Consider the following 14,372-nt stretch of genomic DNA (forward strand, 5'->3'; position numbering starts at 1 on the left):
CCACTGAATGGTGAGAAGCCACTGACTGATTGATGAGTGGGAAAAGAAACTATCCTGCTGTGGTTTTATCCATACTGTTATATTCTGATGATTATGTCCTCGTCAAGAAGCCTTGTGAAACATTTTTAAAACTCCATTTGTCAATTTTTTTATGTAGGTGCGGATTATTAGGCAGTTCCTATAGAACAGACAGTGGTGAGGTATTTTGCAGGAGGAAATTAAGACAGCTCCCACTGGACATTAGGAAATATGGGTATAACTGTGATTCATCTAGCAGTTTAGCAGAGAAATCTGAGAGGTATAATGTTGTCTCTATGCAAAAGTCAAGCTGTCTTCAGGACACAACAGATGTACAAGATAAATGGCATTTTCTACTCAAAATGCATTAAAGCTTTAAGCATCATCATTATGAACAATTCTGAACTGGGGGCCCAGGGAATCTAGCTCTGCAGTATTCCATGGAAGTTTACAGAACTACCAGCGAGCTTGTGTCAGCCCATTATAGTTCTCCAGTGCTGCAGTTGAGCCAAGTGAACAGCACAGGACCCCTGAAGGGTTGCTGAGTGGGAGCTGGTGGTCTCAGTTCTGAAACATCCTCCCTCCTTTGAACCATGCCTGGTGGGAAGCAGCAGGGCAAAGGGCAACCTGACAAGCAGCTATTTGAAATGTGGAGGTGGCAGCTGGTCCAGCAGGACTATTTCCCTCTCCAATGGAGAACTCCAGTTCTGAGCTTAACCTGTTGAAATTAATGAGAACAAAATAATGAATTCAAGCACTATCTCATCCCCAGCAGAAAGATCTTGTGATAAAATCAAAGAAAGATCTGATTATCTTTCATGCTGTTGTGGCCTCAAGTGCTTCTTTAAGGAGTAGCTCAGAAACACTAACCAAAGATTTATCACTAATACCTTTGTGTGGCATTTTGCTGTATATCAAATAATCATAGCTGTTTTTCTAAACCTTTTTTAGTGCTATATGGAAAGTGAGAAGAAAAGTACAAGAACAGACCCTTAATACACAGAGCAACATTTCAGAATTAAAATGTTTTGTACAGTAAAAATAAGAGAACTATTTTGCCCTGTTCTTCTGATAGCCAAACAACTACTCTAATGCTGCAGAGGGTAACAAAACTTTAGACTGAAACAAAGATCCTGCTGTAATTTAAGAATACATCAGAATCCAAACAATGGCTTATAAAATGTCATAAAACCCTCAGCCATACTGATGTTATTGTACAATACATATTTGTGAGAAGTGTATAATTGCTTCAGACTATTTTGCAGATGAAATGTTATTTCATGAGTCTGTTTTTGAGATACAGCTTTATTAAACAGAATCCAGATTTAATGTACAAAGTGTAAAAATAATTTGAATTTGAAATATATACAAAACTGTACATGGGTGTTTAGTAGCATTTTTGGGATTTTTGTCTTTGTAGCACTCTGCGGGCTGGTAACGAGTCCACAGGTTCCTTTGGGTCCTTCTGAAGAGTCTCAGCAACTTCAGAACTGCTTTTTGATGAGTTATTTGCTTTCTCAGTAGACCTGGAACTACTTCTGGATGAAAGATCATCAGATAAATTAGTAGCTATTGTATTGCTGTGTTCATTTACATAATTCATCTTCCTTTCTTCTGGTAAATTATTCATGAGTGCTTGTGTATTAATCATTGCCAGTTCTTCATCAGCAACCAGGTCATTCTCAGGAAGATGGACACTTTCTCTCAATTTTCTACAGGGCATGACACGACCAATATTCTGATCTGTCTCTTTTGATGACTTGCTACGCTGTAAACCCAAACTTCGTGGGGGCTGGAATGCTTTTTTAACAGATGGAGAAATTACTGAACATATTGGTGTCAGTGGTGGAGGAGCAGGTATGCAACTGAGAAAGTCCATAGCTTTTCTCTTTCTGGTGTTTTTGAGATGGTCTTCACTAACTGTAGCAGGTGAAGGTGTTTTTGCTGACCCTGGTGTGACAAGTTTCATATATGGTGTGATAGTTGACAAAGGGCTTGGATGCTTAATTTTGATTCTAGTAGAGACCTAGTTAAAAAGAGAGAAGTTTGATGTTGAATAGAATGTTCCATTTCATTAGCTTCCTCAATTACTTCCACAAAATGGGAAAAAAAATCCTGATATAAAAAAACTTGAAGATAACAATACACACAAGACAGATGCTGCACAGCAAATCATTCAAACACACACTTAACTTGAAAATACTTTTCATGTCTCATTTGTTTGAAATTGGTGAATATATTTGATAAACAAATAGAAACTAAACCTTCAGAATTAAGTATTAGCACTCCCTCTGAAATGGAAAAGAGTTAGGTTTATAAGCATAAATTTAGTCCCCAGGAACTGAAATCACATCAGGTGTTTCCCCTTGCATCGCAACTAGTGGCAGGGAAAGTTTTTGTTCTGATTGCTCAGTACTCCACATCAGAAACAACTTGCCTCCAGCAGCTTTAATGGGAAACTTGAGTACTATTTAAAACAATTGTTGTCAAGACTGCTATAAAATGTAAACATTTACTAGGTGATACCTCTTCCCTTTTAAATCCTGGAAATAGATAACAATATCTAATTAAAAGACCAGGAGGTAAATTCTCTCAACAAAAATAGGAACTGCAGAATGCCATAAAAGAAGAATTTACAGATCAAGATTTTTCCTTCCAGTGACATTCACATCAGGTAATCTTCACAGTGTGACCAAGGAAGTGATAAATTATCTATAAAGAAATGATGATTCATTTACTCACATAAAATTTAGAGTATTTAAGTATGCTGTGGAAACAGGCCATAAGGGGAAGTTTTCAAGTACTGCTGGGAGGAAGAACGGTCTTTCAGTTCCTCCTGGGGAATAATAGTAAACCCACACAGAGAAAGTGTCTAATCAGTTTGCATTGCCCTGAAGAGAATGGATGGAGTGGACTGAGAAGTGGGACCATTGACCACAATCATCAGTACAGAACTTACTTCTATCCTCACTGCATGCACTGCCAGTACAAACATAGTATTAATTAACAGAAGCTTACCAAACTTTTATCCTCTGCAAAGTTATAGGAAGGAGAGGGGCTTTCCAAGCTGGATCTTTTAGTTAAACTGGGTGTACGCAAGAGATTTCTTTGTAGCAAATTCATCAATTTACTTTCTGCATCAGAGCAAAAGGAGGCCACATTCTGCAAAGGAGAACAGTTTGCAATGCAGAACAGTTGTTTTTCAAATTGTTTAAGTACTATATGCTCATAAAGTATTTAGGACTTTCCTTTCTCACCATAATCCCACTAGAATTTTATTTTATATCAGACCAACAACTTAGAAGACTGCTGCACTTTCCGTGGAGGGAAATAAAACTACCTTTTATTGTGAGCAAGAAGAAAAAAATTCTTTTGTATTTAAACTTATTTTTCTGTAAGAAATGGGAATGCATGACCAGGACATGGTATTTAGCACGCTAGAAAATTGAAATAAAAAATAAATAAATGAAATCAACAATCCAATACTGAATAAACTCCACTGAGCAAGAGAGTAAATTTCAGCTTTTAAAAGGCTAGAGGCCAAACTGTGCATGACAGATTCACTATTGACAGATACAAGATGCTTTGCCAGCCAGAGCAGATTCTGTGGCACATCCTAAAGACGGTGTTGGTTGAACTGAATTAAAAAAAAAAAAAAAAGACATTCAATAGGTCATATGTAGAGTCCTCCAGGAAAACTGCATTAACACCTTACTCCATCTCCCAGAAAATCCCCTCAAATTCAGCCCTATGTGTATTACTTCTTTTAAAGATTTATTAGTACTAACAGACTTTCTGGTGAAGAATGTAACACAGCAGTAACTAAAACTAATCATCAAACTAAACATCTACATATTTACCCCTATCATACTTCTCAGTTCATTAAGCTTCTCTTGAAGATAGTTTTCCTTTGGACTGGCTGAGAACACAGAAAGATCTCCAGCCAACAGCACAGGAATTTCTGATCTGAATTCAGATTGCCACTGAAGGTTGCTTGCAGAAACGAGTGAGCAGCGGACAACTATATCTTCAATAGCAAAGTGTCTGAGATCTGTCCAGATCTTTACTGCCACAAAATTACAGCTTTCATCAGATAAGTACACCATAGTAGCGAAACCTAAAAGCAAGAAAAAAGTTTGAATTAAACCTCTGCATCCTTAAGTAAAGGTTGATTACCACAATTTGTAGCTATAAAAAAAGGTCCCACACATCTTGAAAGAGAAATCATAAATGTTACATGGCAGCTTGTCTGCACGCTTCACCCATACTCTACACCAGCTCCCTACTGATTACAGAAAACAACTCAAAGTCTCTGTTGCAGTGGCTAAAAACAATACTCCTATGGTGCTTTTCCTTTTTATTCAGAAGATTATCCATATGTTCCCACCCATGAGCTCCAGTCCCTGTGTTCCACTCATTCCATGACACTGTGCACAAAAGGGGGAGCTCACATATCTGCACGGTGGCACTGCTGCAGATGCTGAACGCAAATGCGAGAACTCGCATCCACCATTTATAGAAAAAATAAAGACAAGCTGTTCTTGAGCTTAGATCCTGCCTTACTAACTTCCTGAGCTAATAAGCAGAGACAGTTTTGCTTTAGGAAAACAGAATTATCTGCCAGTATGTCATGGTTTTCACAGGTTTTCACAGGCCTGAGGTGCAGGTACAATACCAAGATACCTTTGACTTCTGAACTAAAGAACTCAGTGCTTATTCAATGGGAAAACATGAATGTGGTCCACAACGTACCTGTTCTGCTAACAGAAACTACAACTCCGACTAAATCGACTTCAGCACATGGTGGCTGAAAAGAAGGATCCAACAAACTGGTGAATTTTAGAGCTTTTCTTGGAAAGAAAATCTGTACCAGCATCTCCTGTGATACCTTAAGAAACACAAAACTTCAGTGTTTACCACACATATAGACCATGATAGATTTTAATGACACATCTTTATGCACTTAAAGCACTTACTGATAGTTGCAGATACTGAGTTTTCTTTGTTGCTGTTAATTGTATGTTAGTTGAGTCTGCCCTTCCTTTGGACTGTGATGCTGACAGCTGGTAGATTCTGTACCGACTGCCCTCCTTTAGCAATGAACAAATATCCAGCAGTGGACGCCAGATACTCAGTATCACTCCTACCAGTATCAGAATAAGATGTATTAGCTGTGCAATACTAAATTGAAGGCTTTTAAACAAAATAAATCCACAACACTCCCTCCACCCAAAAGCCCTAAACCAAACTGGAAATAATAACATGCAAGCTAGAATACTGTTGGGAAACTCTTCAATTCTACCTATGTTGGCCAGTTACCATGTTTAGTTAAAAGTTATTTATAATTTTTCAAGTACTAACCTTTATATTTTTCTTGCTTTCTGTAGTCTACCACATATAATTTCCATACAGCAGACACGTCTCTTTTGGAACAACCATTTTCTTCCTGTTCTGCTGACTCTAAAGCCTTCTTGAATTCTTCTTGCATCTGAGTTTGCTTTTTGTCATTCATCAACTGCCTGTAGGCACTCAAAGCTTTTAACTGGTCTTCACTGAGATATCCCTGTAACCAAGAGAAAATGCACTCAGTATCTTTTTTATTAATTAAAAAAACACTGTCAAGATTTTTAGACAGCCTCTTTAAGTGTTCATCTGTTACAAGCAATCTATTGTTCAACTGATACACTACTAGGACTTGAAATGAGGTATGTTAAAACAACAAGAGGCATCAAGTCTTGACTGGTACTCAGCTGGTGCTCTGTGGTCTCCACAGAGCATTACATTACAAACTGTTCTTATGTGACAATTAGCGAGAAACCTGCTTAAGAGTGCATAACTAAGGTGAATATTTAATATAACAGGCATGCTTGCCTGTTTCATATGAAGACATATTAGGAGAAATTTCAGTAAGAATGAAGGAAGGGTTGCATTTCTCCTCAGGCTGCTGTCTCTGAGCTGACAGTAATTTACACTAAAATGCAACAGAAAGGTTACTTTTCTGACCAAGCCTTCAAGACCCAGATGCCTTTACATGCAGCACCAGAGATATGCATACCATAGATCATATGGCTTAAAGACCATCAAGGATCCTGACTTGCAAAAGGTAAGGCATGTATTTAATTTTGGACAACTGGCAGAGACTCATCACCTGCATCTTTACTAATAAAGGCATAAACTTAAAAGTCATGATTTAACTAGAACAGGGAATGAAGAAAACAATGACAATATAATGATTCAAACACTTCAGTGAACAGCATGCAAGAATATGTGTACGCAACTCTAGACTTATGAGATTAATTTAGTTTTCATATATGCAAGAAAAAGCAAAGTAATAAAATTACAAGTAACATTAACTTTTAATTGTGCTATATCCTGGATTTTTATACCAAGAGAAAAGTGCCATCCAAACTATTATTAATCTATTTCAACAAGACTTCATTAAATTTGTTTCAAAATTTTTAATCTTAATTTATTTAGCAATAAACATGCTGTAGGAAATCTCAAAAGGCAACAAAAATAAAGAGTGATTTAACAGTTTATTTTAGCAAGAGGTAGTAAATTGTAAATTATTTCACAAGCATTTCAAAATTAGCCCAGTAGGATCTAGTTACCTCCATATAACCAGGATCGGATGCATTCTGAATTGCTTCATAAAGTTCTGCACCATCTTGCAAATTATGGATTTGATGTCTTGTGACTACATGTGATCTTGGTGTTCTTCTGGTAGTTCTCTCTGTTGGAAAAAAAAAAAAAACCATCATGTGGAGTGCAACCAATACACTTGAAAGTGAAAGAAGAAATTATTACGTAAGAAGCATGGCAGTACTTAGGCCTTGCCAGAATAAAAATACAAACCACATATATAGGAACTGATATATGTGTGTGTGTATATATATATATTTCAGGAAGATAGCAGAAAATTTTAGGAAAAAAGAGGAAAAAAATCTCATTCATTTAAATACAACATAGATTAGAATATTATACAAATTTTGGGGAAGTCAGTATCAGTGTCTGCACTTAGAAGAGGGTGGAAGACTTGATGAGCTGCCAAGAAACTTCATCAATACTTGACTATGTTTTCTCTCTGTCTGTCACTTCCTCTTCCTCTCATACAGCAGAAAAGTCTCAAAGATACCAAGATCTGGGACAACAGGTCTGCACATGAAGCCTCCTTAGGACATCAGCTAAAAGCAAAGTTAACTTCATTACATTAAACTATTACACTCTCCTTAGGTAAGTCATTTTGCTGTTAGCATTTTCATTAATTCCTTCAGCATAGCAGACAGTGCTAGCAGACATACAAGACAACTTGTCTAGTATAGACAAGTTTACCAAACATTAAACACCACAGTGAGGTGACCGACATGCAGAAGTTCGTATCAGTGAAATTAAGAATTATAAAACCATCTCTGATTTCAACTACAAATTCAATGCTAGAACTACTGCTAGAAATCACTGGCAGAGGTGTGCAGTGTCAGCCCATTATGGAATCAGAAAATGGTTGAAGTGGAAGGGACCTCTGGAGGCCATCTGGTCCAACCCTCTGCTCATGCAGGGTCACCTTCAGCAGGCTGACCAAGATCAAGTCCAGTGAGCTTTTAATTATCTCCAAGGACGGAGATTTCACAGCCTCTCTAGGCAACACTGTTGGTCATCCTCACAGTGAAAAAGTGCTTCCTGATGTCCAGAGGGAACTCCCTGTATTCCAGTTTGTACCCACTGCTCTGGACTTGTCACTGGACACCATGACAGAAGCCTGGCTCCATCTTCTCTGCAATGTCCCTTCAGGTATGTATGTACACTGATCAGATCCCCCTGAGCCTTCTCTTCTCCAAGCTCAAAGGTCCCAGCTCTCTCAGTTTTTCCTATGTCAGATGCTCCAATTCCTTACTTATGTTCATGGCCCTTTCTTGTAATGTCTCCAGTGTGTCCATGCCTCTCTTGTACTGAGGAGCCCAGAACTGGACACAGCATTCCACACGTGGCCTTACCAATGCTAAACAAAGGGGAAGAATCACCTCCTTAGACCTTCTGGCAACACTCCTCAACTTGTTCACCAGGACGCCCAGGGCATTTTCTGCCAAGCTGCTTTCCAGCTGGGTGGCCCCCAGCATATAGTGGTGCATGGGACTGTTCCTCCCCAGACACAAGATTTGCACTTTGCTTTGTTGAACTTCATGAGGTTCTTGTCAGCCCATTTCTCCAGTTGCTAAAATCCCTCTGGATGGCAGCATAATCCTCTAGTGTATCCATCACTCATCCTAAATTTGTATCATCAAACCTGCTGAAAGTACACTGTCCTATTCTCCAGATCATTAATGAAGATGTTCAAACAAGGCTAGACCCAGTATTGATCTCTGGCATACACCACTAGTTACTGGCCTCCAAATAGATTTCATGCCACTCTTCACCATCCTCTAGACCCTACTGTTCAGCCACTTGTCAATCCACCTGACTGACTGCTCATCTAGCCCATGCTTCACCAGCTTCTCTATGAAGATCTCAAGGGAGAACGTCAAAAGCCTTACTGAAGCCCAGGTAGACAATAGGCACTGCTCTCACCTCATCTAACCAAGCCAGTAATTCCATCACAGAAGGTTGTCAGGCAGGTCAAACATGACTTCCCTTGGTGAATCCCTGTTGAATACTCCAAATCACCTTCTTGTCCTTCATGTGCCTGGAACTGATTCCAGGAATATTTGTTCCATCACCTTCTCAAGAATCAAGGTAAGGCTGACTGGCTCGTCACCAGCCATGGACTTACATATGTCCAGTTTGCCTAAGTGTTCTCTAACTTCAACCTCTTTCACCAAGATTATGTCTTCTTTGCTTCAGAATTTCCCATGGTATCCAGAGCCTGGGACTGCTGAAGGCTGGGATTGCTAGTCAAGGGTGAGGTGAAACAGGCATCCAGTAACTCGGCCTTCTCCATGTCCCTTGTGAGCAGGGTCCCTGTCCCATTTAGGAGCTCCTCTGAGCTCAGTGTCTCCACAGTCCTGCAATGTTTGTGAGGAAAGATGCTAAATGCCTAATCTTGGTGTTCAGGTTTACTGAGATACATTCCAGCAGTGCCCACCTGTGGGTGAATCATTACAGTATCAGGTCCTTGAAGAGAATGAAATTAAGAATTCTACAATTCCATAGCACTTCTCTGAGCATCATCTCAATGATAATTTTTTAGTAGCCTGGCTACCAACACATTCAGGAAGAGTTTCCTAGATAGCTACAAAGCCAAGGAAATAAGCATGTAACTGTTTTATACTGAAAGGTCTTGATACACAGGAAGCAAAAATCTAGAAAAATACAAAACAAAAACAAAAACAACAAAGAAAATAACCCCAAATCCCATCTCTGCTTCTCTATCCCCAGGGAAGTTTTTTGACAGTTTCTTAAGATTCTTCTGTAAACGTCAAGAATGTTTTTGTGTTCTTAATACTTATTCTGAAAGAATGAAAGCTTTACCTTCATGCTCTTCATATTCTGCTTGGATTTTTGCAAACAGAGCTTCCAGTTTCTTTTGTTGATCCTCTGCATGCTTGGCAGCTTCCCTTTCTTCAGCTCGACTATTACGAAAAACATATGAACCAGCTGATGTCTTTTCCATCCACTGAAATAAAAAGATTCAAATAAAACCCAGACATAAAAATTATTTTTAACATAATCTAGTTTCCTTTTAATACTCAGTTATGCAAAAATGCTTTGAAAATGATCATAAGTTCTTTCAGTATAATAGATAAAAGGCAAAAAACTACAGCATTGATAAATCTTCACTTTAAAGATACATAGACAGAATGGAGCAGTATCCAAAATCAGATGATTTAACAGCTGAAGAAACCATAGCTTGAAGTAATAAGTATCAGTGATGTAATTTCAAAGACAGTTGGATCCCACTGGTAGATACACTGAGATACAAACCATCAAACTCAATGCTTAAAAGTATACCAGACTGCATTCTACCCAATTTGTCTTTCCACATCAATTGTATTGCCTGTTTTAACACACCAGATTCGATGCTGTAAAGGAACTATGATGTTGTCCTGCTCTTAAACCTTTTCTGCCTGAAATGGTTCCACAGGACTAGAGCCTTGTCCACAACCCTGCTAGAATTGGTTTGACTGAAACAGGTGAGCCAAACAACGTTACTGCTGATGAAAGTAAGTGGTCCCTTCCCTTCCTTTTTGCTGCACAGTTCTGTCTTCTCCCTTACACTGGCTCTAGTACCTATTTGATCTCAGCAGACCATATCAGTTTGATAACTCAATAGACAGCAGTTAATTTTGTTTTTTGGTTTGGTTTTCTTTTTTAAATTATTATTAGTTACTTACTCCTGGTTTAAAATAAACAATAAATTAAATTAGCTAAGCAACAGGATCAGGTTAGGTCCAGGATTAGCACAAAGCAGCAGCGGGAGAGTATACTGAAAGCAGGACGAGGAAAGCTTGCAGGACTAATCCTTATGAGGCAGTTAATTGTTGAAATAGGCTCTGCCTGCCTCATTTAATTCCATGCCATATACTTTCCTGCACTATTCACAGTCTAACATATTTAGTTAAGGCTACTGTGATTCCTATACTCTTTGACTCTTGAGGTAAAAGGAGAGAGACAGCTCAAATCTTCCTATAATTTTGGTATGTTTGAGCAAGAGTCTCAGGGTTTAGAAAAGAGAAAAGTATATCGGTACATCAATCTCTTGATATAGTGAGATACAAAGCACCACCTTCCTCCCCAGCCTGGAAACCACTAACTGTGATGTGATTACAGATTACAGTTCCCTTTTTGAGACCTAAATAAATGTTAGTTCTACCAGACAGCTCCCATAGTAGGTGCTGCAATTTCCTCCATTAAACCAATGATCTAAATATCAAAGTAATTATCCAAACCAAATAGTGCTAGTACTTTGAAGAATTCATTCTACACCAACCAATAGTTAAACAACACCTTAGAAAGAAAGCAATGAAAAAAAAATCCTGTATGTACATGCCAAGTATAATATACTCTGAGAAAAGTTAATAAAACCTGAAAGTTGTATCCTGGTTAAACTGTTAACATTAAAAGGATTGATAGATAAAAGAAATATTGTTTCTTTTTGTGGCTGGAATTGTTATAAAACCAAGTAGTTGCAGTGTAGTCTGACTATATTTAAAATGTCTGGATATTAAGTGGTATTTATAAGATCTTAATTCTATCGTATACCATAATCACACATTGTATTTTCAGTCATATTTTTAAATAATAGAACTTAAACAATACAGTCAGCTACATGTAAGAAAAACTAATCTTACTAAAGGCTAGAAATATACAACTTCTATGTTAGTATGTATGTAAAAATAAAAAAAATTGAGTTTCACTTGTTCTTGGAGCTGAAACTGTCAATGTCTTTTTTCTCCTTTAAAACAAGTGCTGTGCTTTTTAGATTCCAGAACTGAAATCCAATTCTTTCTGGCTTTTTGAAGTTGAAAGAAAAACCAACCAGAAGATACTGAGCACAAACTCAAATTTTTCTTACCACAGGATACAGTCCTCAAATATTAAATACGTGCACATTGCAAGAACCACTCTTGTTCATTTTACGCATAATGGTACCTTTTCTTAAATTTTTTAGCTCTCTCTAAATTATGTCTGAGTTAAAGAATGATATAGCAATTAACTGATATAATTTAGATCTCACAGAACCTGTTAGCTTCATAAAATACTTACACCATACCTGAATAGGATAAGTTCTTTGAATAACTACATCAATACAGCCCACTGCACCACCCTCGCTGTAAAGCGATGACAAAGGCAAAGGAAAAGGTCTGGGATCCTGATGAAATCCTAGTTTTGCATGCCATCGTGCACATCGAGTGCTGTTTGCTGAAATCTGAATGAGATAAATAATGAATAATAAACTGTCACTAATAGGTCAAAACTATATCTAACTTATTATATCTACAGAAAAGACCATCTTCACACTGACCTCGCTAAGAATATATCACTTTTACACCTGAACATATCACATTTTAAAGGTTTCCTTTCACATTGGAGAAATGTATTTTAAACAGAAATTAAAAATTTGATGAGTTAAAATTCTCAAGGAAATGAGTATCTATGAGACAAGCCATTGCTTTATACCAGAGGAGCAACAGTGTTATGCTGAAACTTCATCCATCTCTTTAAGCACTCTCAAACAAGTCAAAGCCCTCCCCTGCCAGTCCACCCTCTCACCAAATTAAGGAGCTGGAACTGCCAAAACACATAGCAAAACTTGGAAGAATTTTGTATTACGAACTTCTCTTCCAACCCTATTGAATAGTGTCACATCTTACAAATTGGTTCTTAAACTTCAACAAAGCTCCATCTGTTTGTAAAACCCTGATAACTTTGTTTACAGAACGTGGCTCAACTAAATAGCATTTATCACATCTCTCAGTCACATCCATTTAAGCTGAACTAATATTTTATTTTACCTTTAACATAAGGGAATCTGGGGCTTCCAGTGGCGTACATCCATTCTGAGAGCCAATAAGTTCTGCTCCGTGCACTATGATCTTCTGACCAACAGTCAGCCTTCTTCTATCTAAGAAAGCTTTGAGAGGTGGATCCAGAAGAGCTCTAATTCCATACCAGCCATCAGTAACTTCAATTATTGCTGCTGCTTTTTTATTTTCCACATTCTTATTGCTACTGCTAGGAGATACAACGGTGTTCAGTGATATGATTTTGGAAATACACAGTACAAGTGTTTTACCTGCTGCATCATCTCTTTCCGTTATTTTTTTGATTGCTGATCGTTTACTTTTATCAACTTCCAAATCATACCTACAAAAAAGCATTCAGGCTTTGTTAAAGCAAACAAAACCCATCATATTGTTTTTCTTTAAATGCAATTCTAGCAAACTATTGCTTATTCATTCTACAATTAAGCACCACTGTAGCAAAGCAAATGTCATCTAAATTTTTGCAAATAACAAGCACTATGTTTTTAATACTGCTATGCATAAATTTAACAATGTATGCATTCTACTAACGCAAGTAAATGCAAGGTAGAGGTATTAATTTTGTAATTTAGAAAGTATACAGTACCACAAGTTACAGGTCCAAATACATTGCAATACACATACCTATATTTCAATTGCAACAGCACCATTTCTGGTGTCAAACATCTGTTAGCAAATTCATGTGGGAATGACACTTCCATGGCTGCCAATTTCCATACAATCCATCTGTAGTGATTGTAAACCCAGGCCTCAGATATTAGCTTGGGATCCACACCAGGAGTGTCACAGAGGGCTCTGCAGATAAAGGGTTAATAAATTAACCTGAAATCTACTTCAAGTTTTAACTTGCTTATTTTGCCCTAGCATTGTATTCAGTGTATGTACATAGGCAACATTAACAAAAGAATATTTATTACACTGAAAACAGGAAGGTTACATTTCATCACCTGATCTGGTTAATGTCTGAATACTGAAGTTTTGTCCTCATATGCCTTGGCAGCATACATGTGCATACAGGTATGTATCCTTGAAACGGAGATACTTGACCCAGCAGCAGCTCCAGGGACGTGCTCTGTCTGCTTCATGCAGTTATGCATATAGCATAGATGGACTGAGGCGTGCTCAATTCCCCTTCAGCCCTGCAATTTCCCCTGCTTGCTTGATGGGTTCATTACAACCTACGTGATGGCTGGGGGGACCCAGAAAGTTTACAGATAACACCAAATTTAGAGAAGTGATGTATTATGAGCAAAGCCAGGAAGGCAGTGATCCTTCCTCTCTCTTCAGCACTTGGGAGAAAGTTTCTGTCCAGCTTTGGATTTGTAAGGACAAAGGTGTTGGTATACTGGAACAAACCTCAGAGAGGGCCAGCAAAGTGATCTTGAAGGCTAAGCACATGACATACAAGCTAAGAGAGTTGGGTTTGTTTGAATTTAAAACAAGCCAAAAAGACCTTATTGCTGTCTATGACTACTGGACTAGAGGGTTCAGAGAAAACAGGGACATTCTTCCTAGAAGCACACAACAATAGGATAAGAGACAACAGACCAAGCTGGAACACAGAAAATTACAATTGGAAATAAAGGTGGTTGTTTTGTTTTTTAAACCATGGGAATGGTCAAATGACACAGGGTGTCCAGAGAGGCTGCAGAATCTCTGTCCTTGGAGATGTTCAAAACTCAGCTAGGCAAGTCCCTGAGTAACTAATCTAATTCAAACTGTATTGAACAGAGGCTTGGATTGGATGACTGCCAGCAGTCTCTTACAATCTAAACTATTCTATGATTCTGTGAACTCCAGCACGATTGTTCTTCACTGAGTAGCTGCATACAACATCTCCAGTTCTCCCATGATGAAAAAATATCATTGACACCAAAA

The 14,372-nt window shown here is 38.0% G+C and overlaps 1 protein-coding gene across 5 annotated transcripts in view; it reads right to left on the reverse strand.

The window, feature by feature from the left end:
• Positions 1-1,305: 1,305 nt before the first annotated feature.
• The window catches only part of BRCA2 (BRCA2, DNA repair associated), a 37,025-nt gene continuing 23,958 nt past the window's right edge, over positions 1,306-14,372 (reverse strand). For 4 of the 5 annotated variants that reach the window (XM_027677762.1, XM_027677761.1, XM_027677764.1 and 1 more), the window contains exons 17-27: positions 13,119-13,289; positions 12,465-12,816; positions 11,723-11,878; positions 9,481-9,625; positions 6,630-6,751; positions 5,380-5,581; positions 4,995-5,161; positions 4,771-4,906; positions 3,879-4,135; positions 3,037-3,180; positions 1,306-2,044 (exon numbers count right to left, since the gene is read on the reverse strand). In XM_027677762.1, coding sequence (XP_027533563.1) covers positions 1,406-2,044; positions 3,037-3,180; positions 3,879-4,135; positions 4,771-4,906; positions 4,995-5,161; positions 5,380-5,581; positions 6,630-6,751; positions 9,481-9,625; positions 11,723-11,878; positions 12,465-12,816; positions 13,119-13,289 — 2,491 coding nt within the window. In that variant the 3' untranslated portion in view covers positions 1,306-1,405. Of the gene's footprint in view, positions 2,045-3,036; positions 3,181-3,878; positions 4,136-4,770; positions 4,907-4,994; positions 5,162-5,379; positions 5,582-6,629; positions 6,752-8,765; positions 9,015-9,480; positions 9,626-11,722; positions 11,879-12,464; positions 12,817-13,118; positions 13,290-14,372 lie in introns of those variants that run through there. The other variant, XM_027677765.1, reaches the window with a different exon arrangement.

Source organism: Neopelma chrysocephalum, unplaced genomic scaffold (genome assembly GCF_003984885.1).
Source record: "Neopelma chrysocephalum unplaced genomic scaffold, ASM398488v2 Primary Assembly neopelma1_43, whole genome shotgun sequence".
NCBI classification, from domain to species: domain Eukaryota; kingdom Metazoa; phylum Chordata; class Aves; order Passeriformes; family Pipridae; genus Neopelma; species Neopelma chrysocephalum.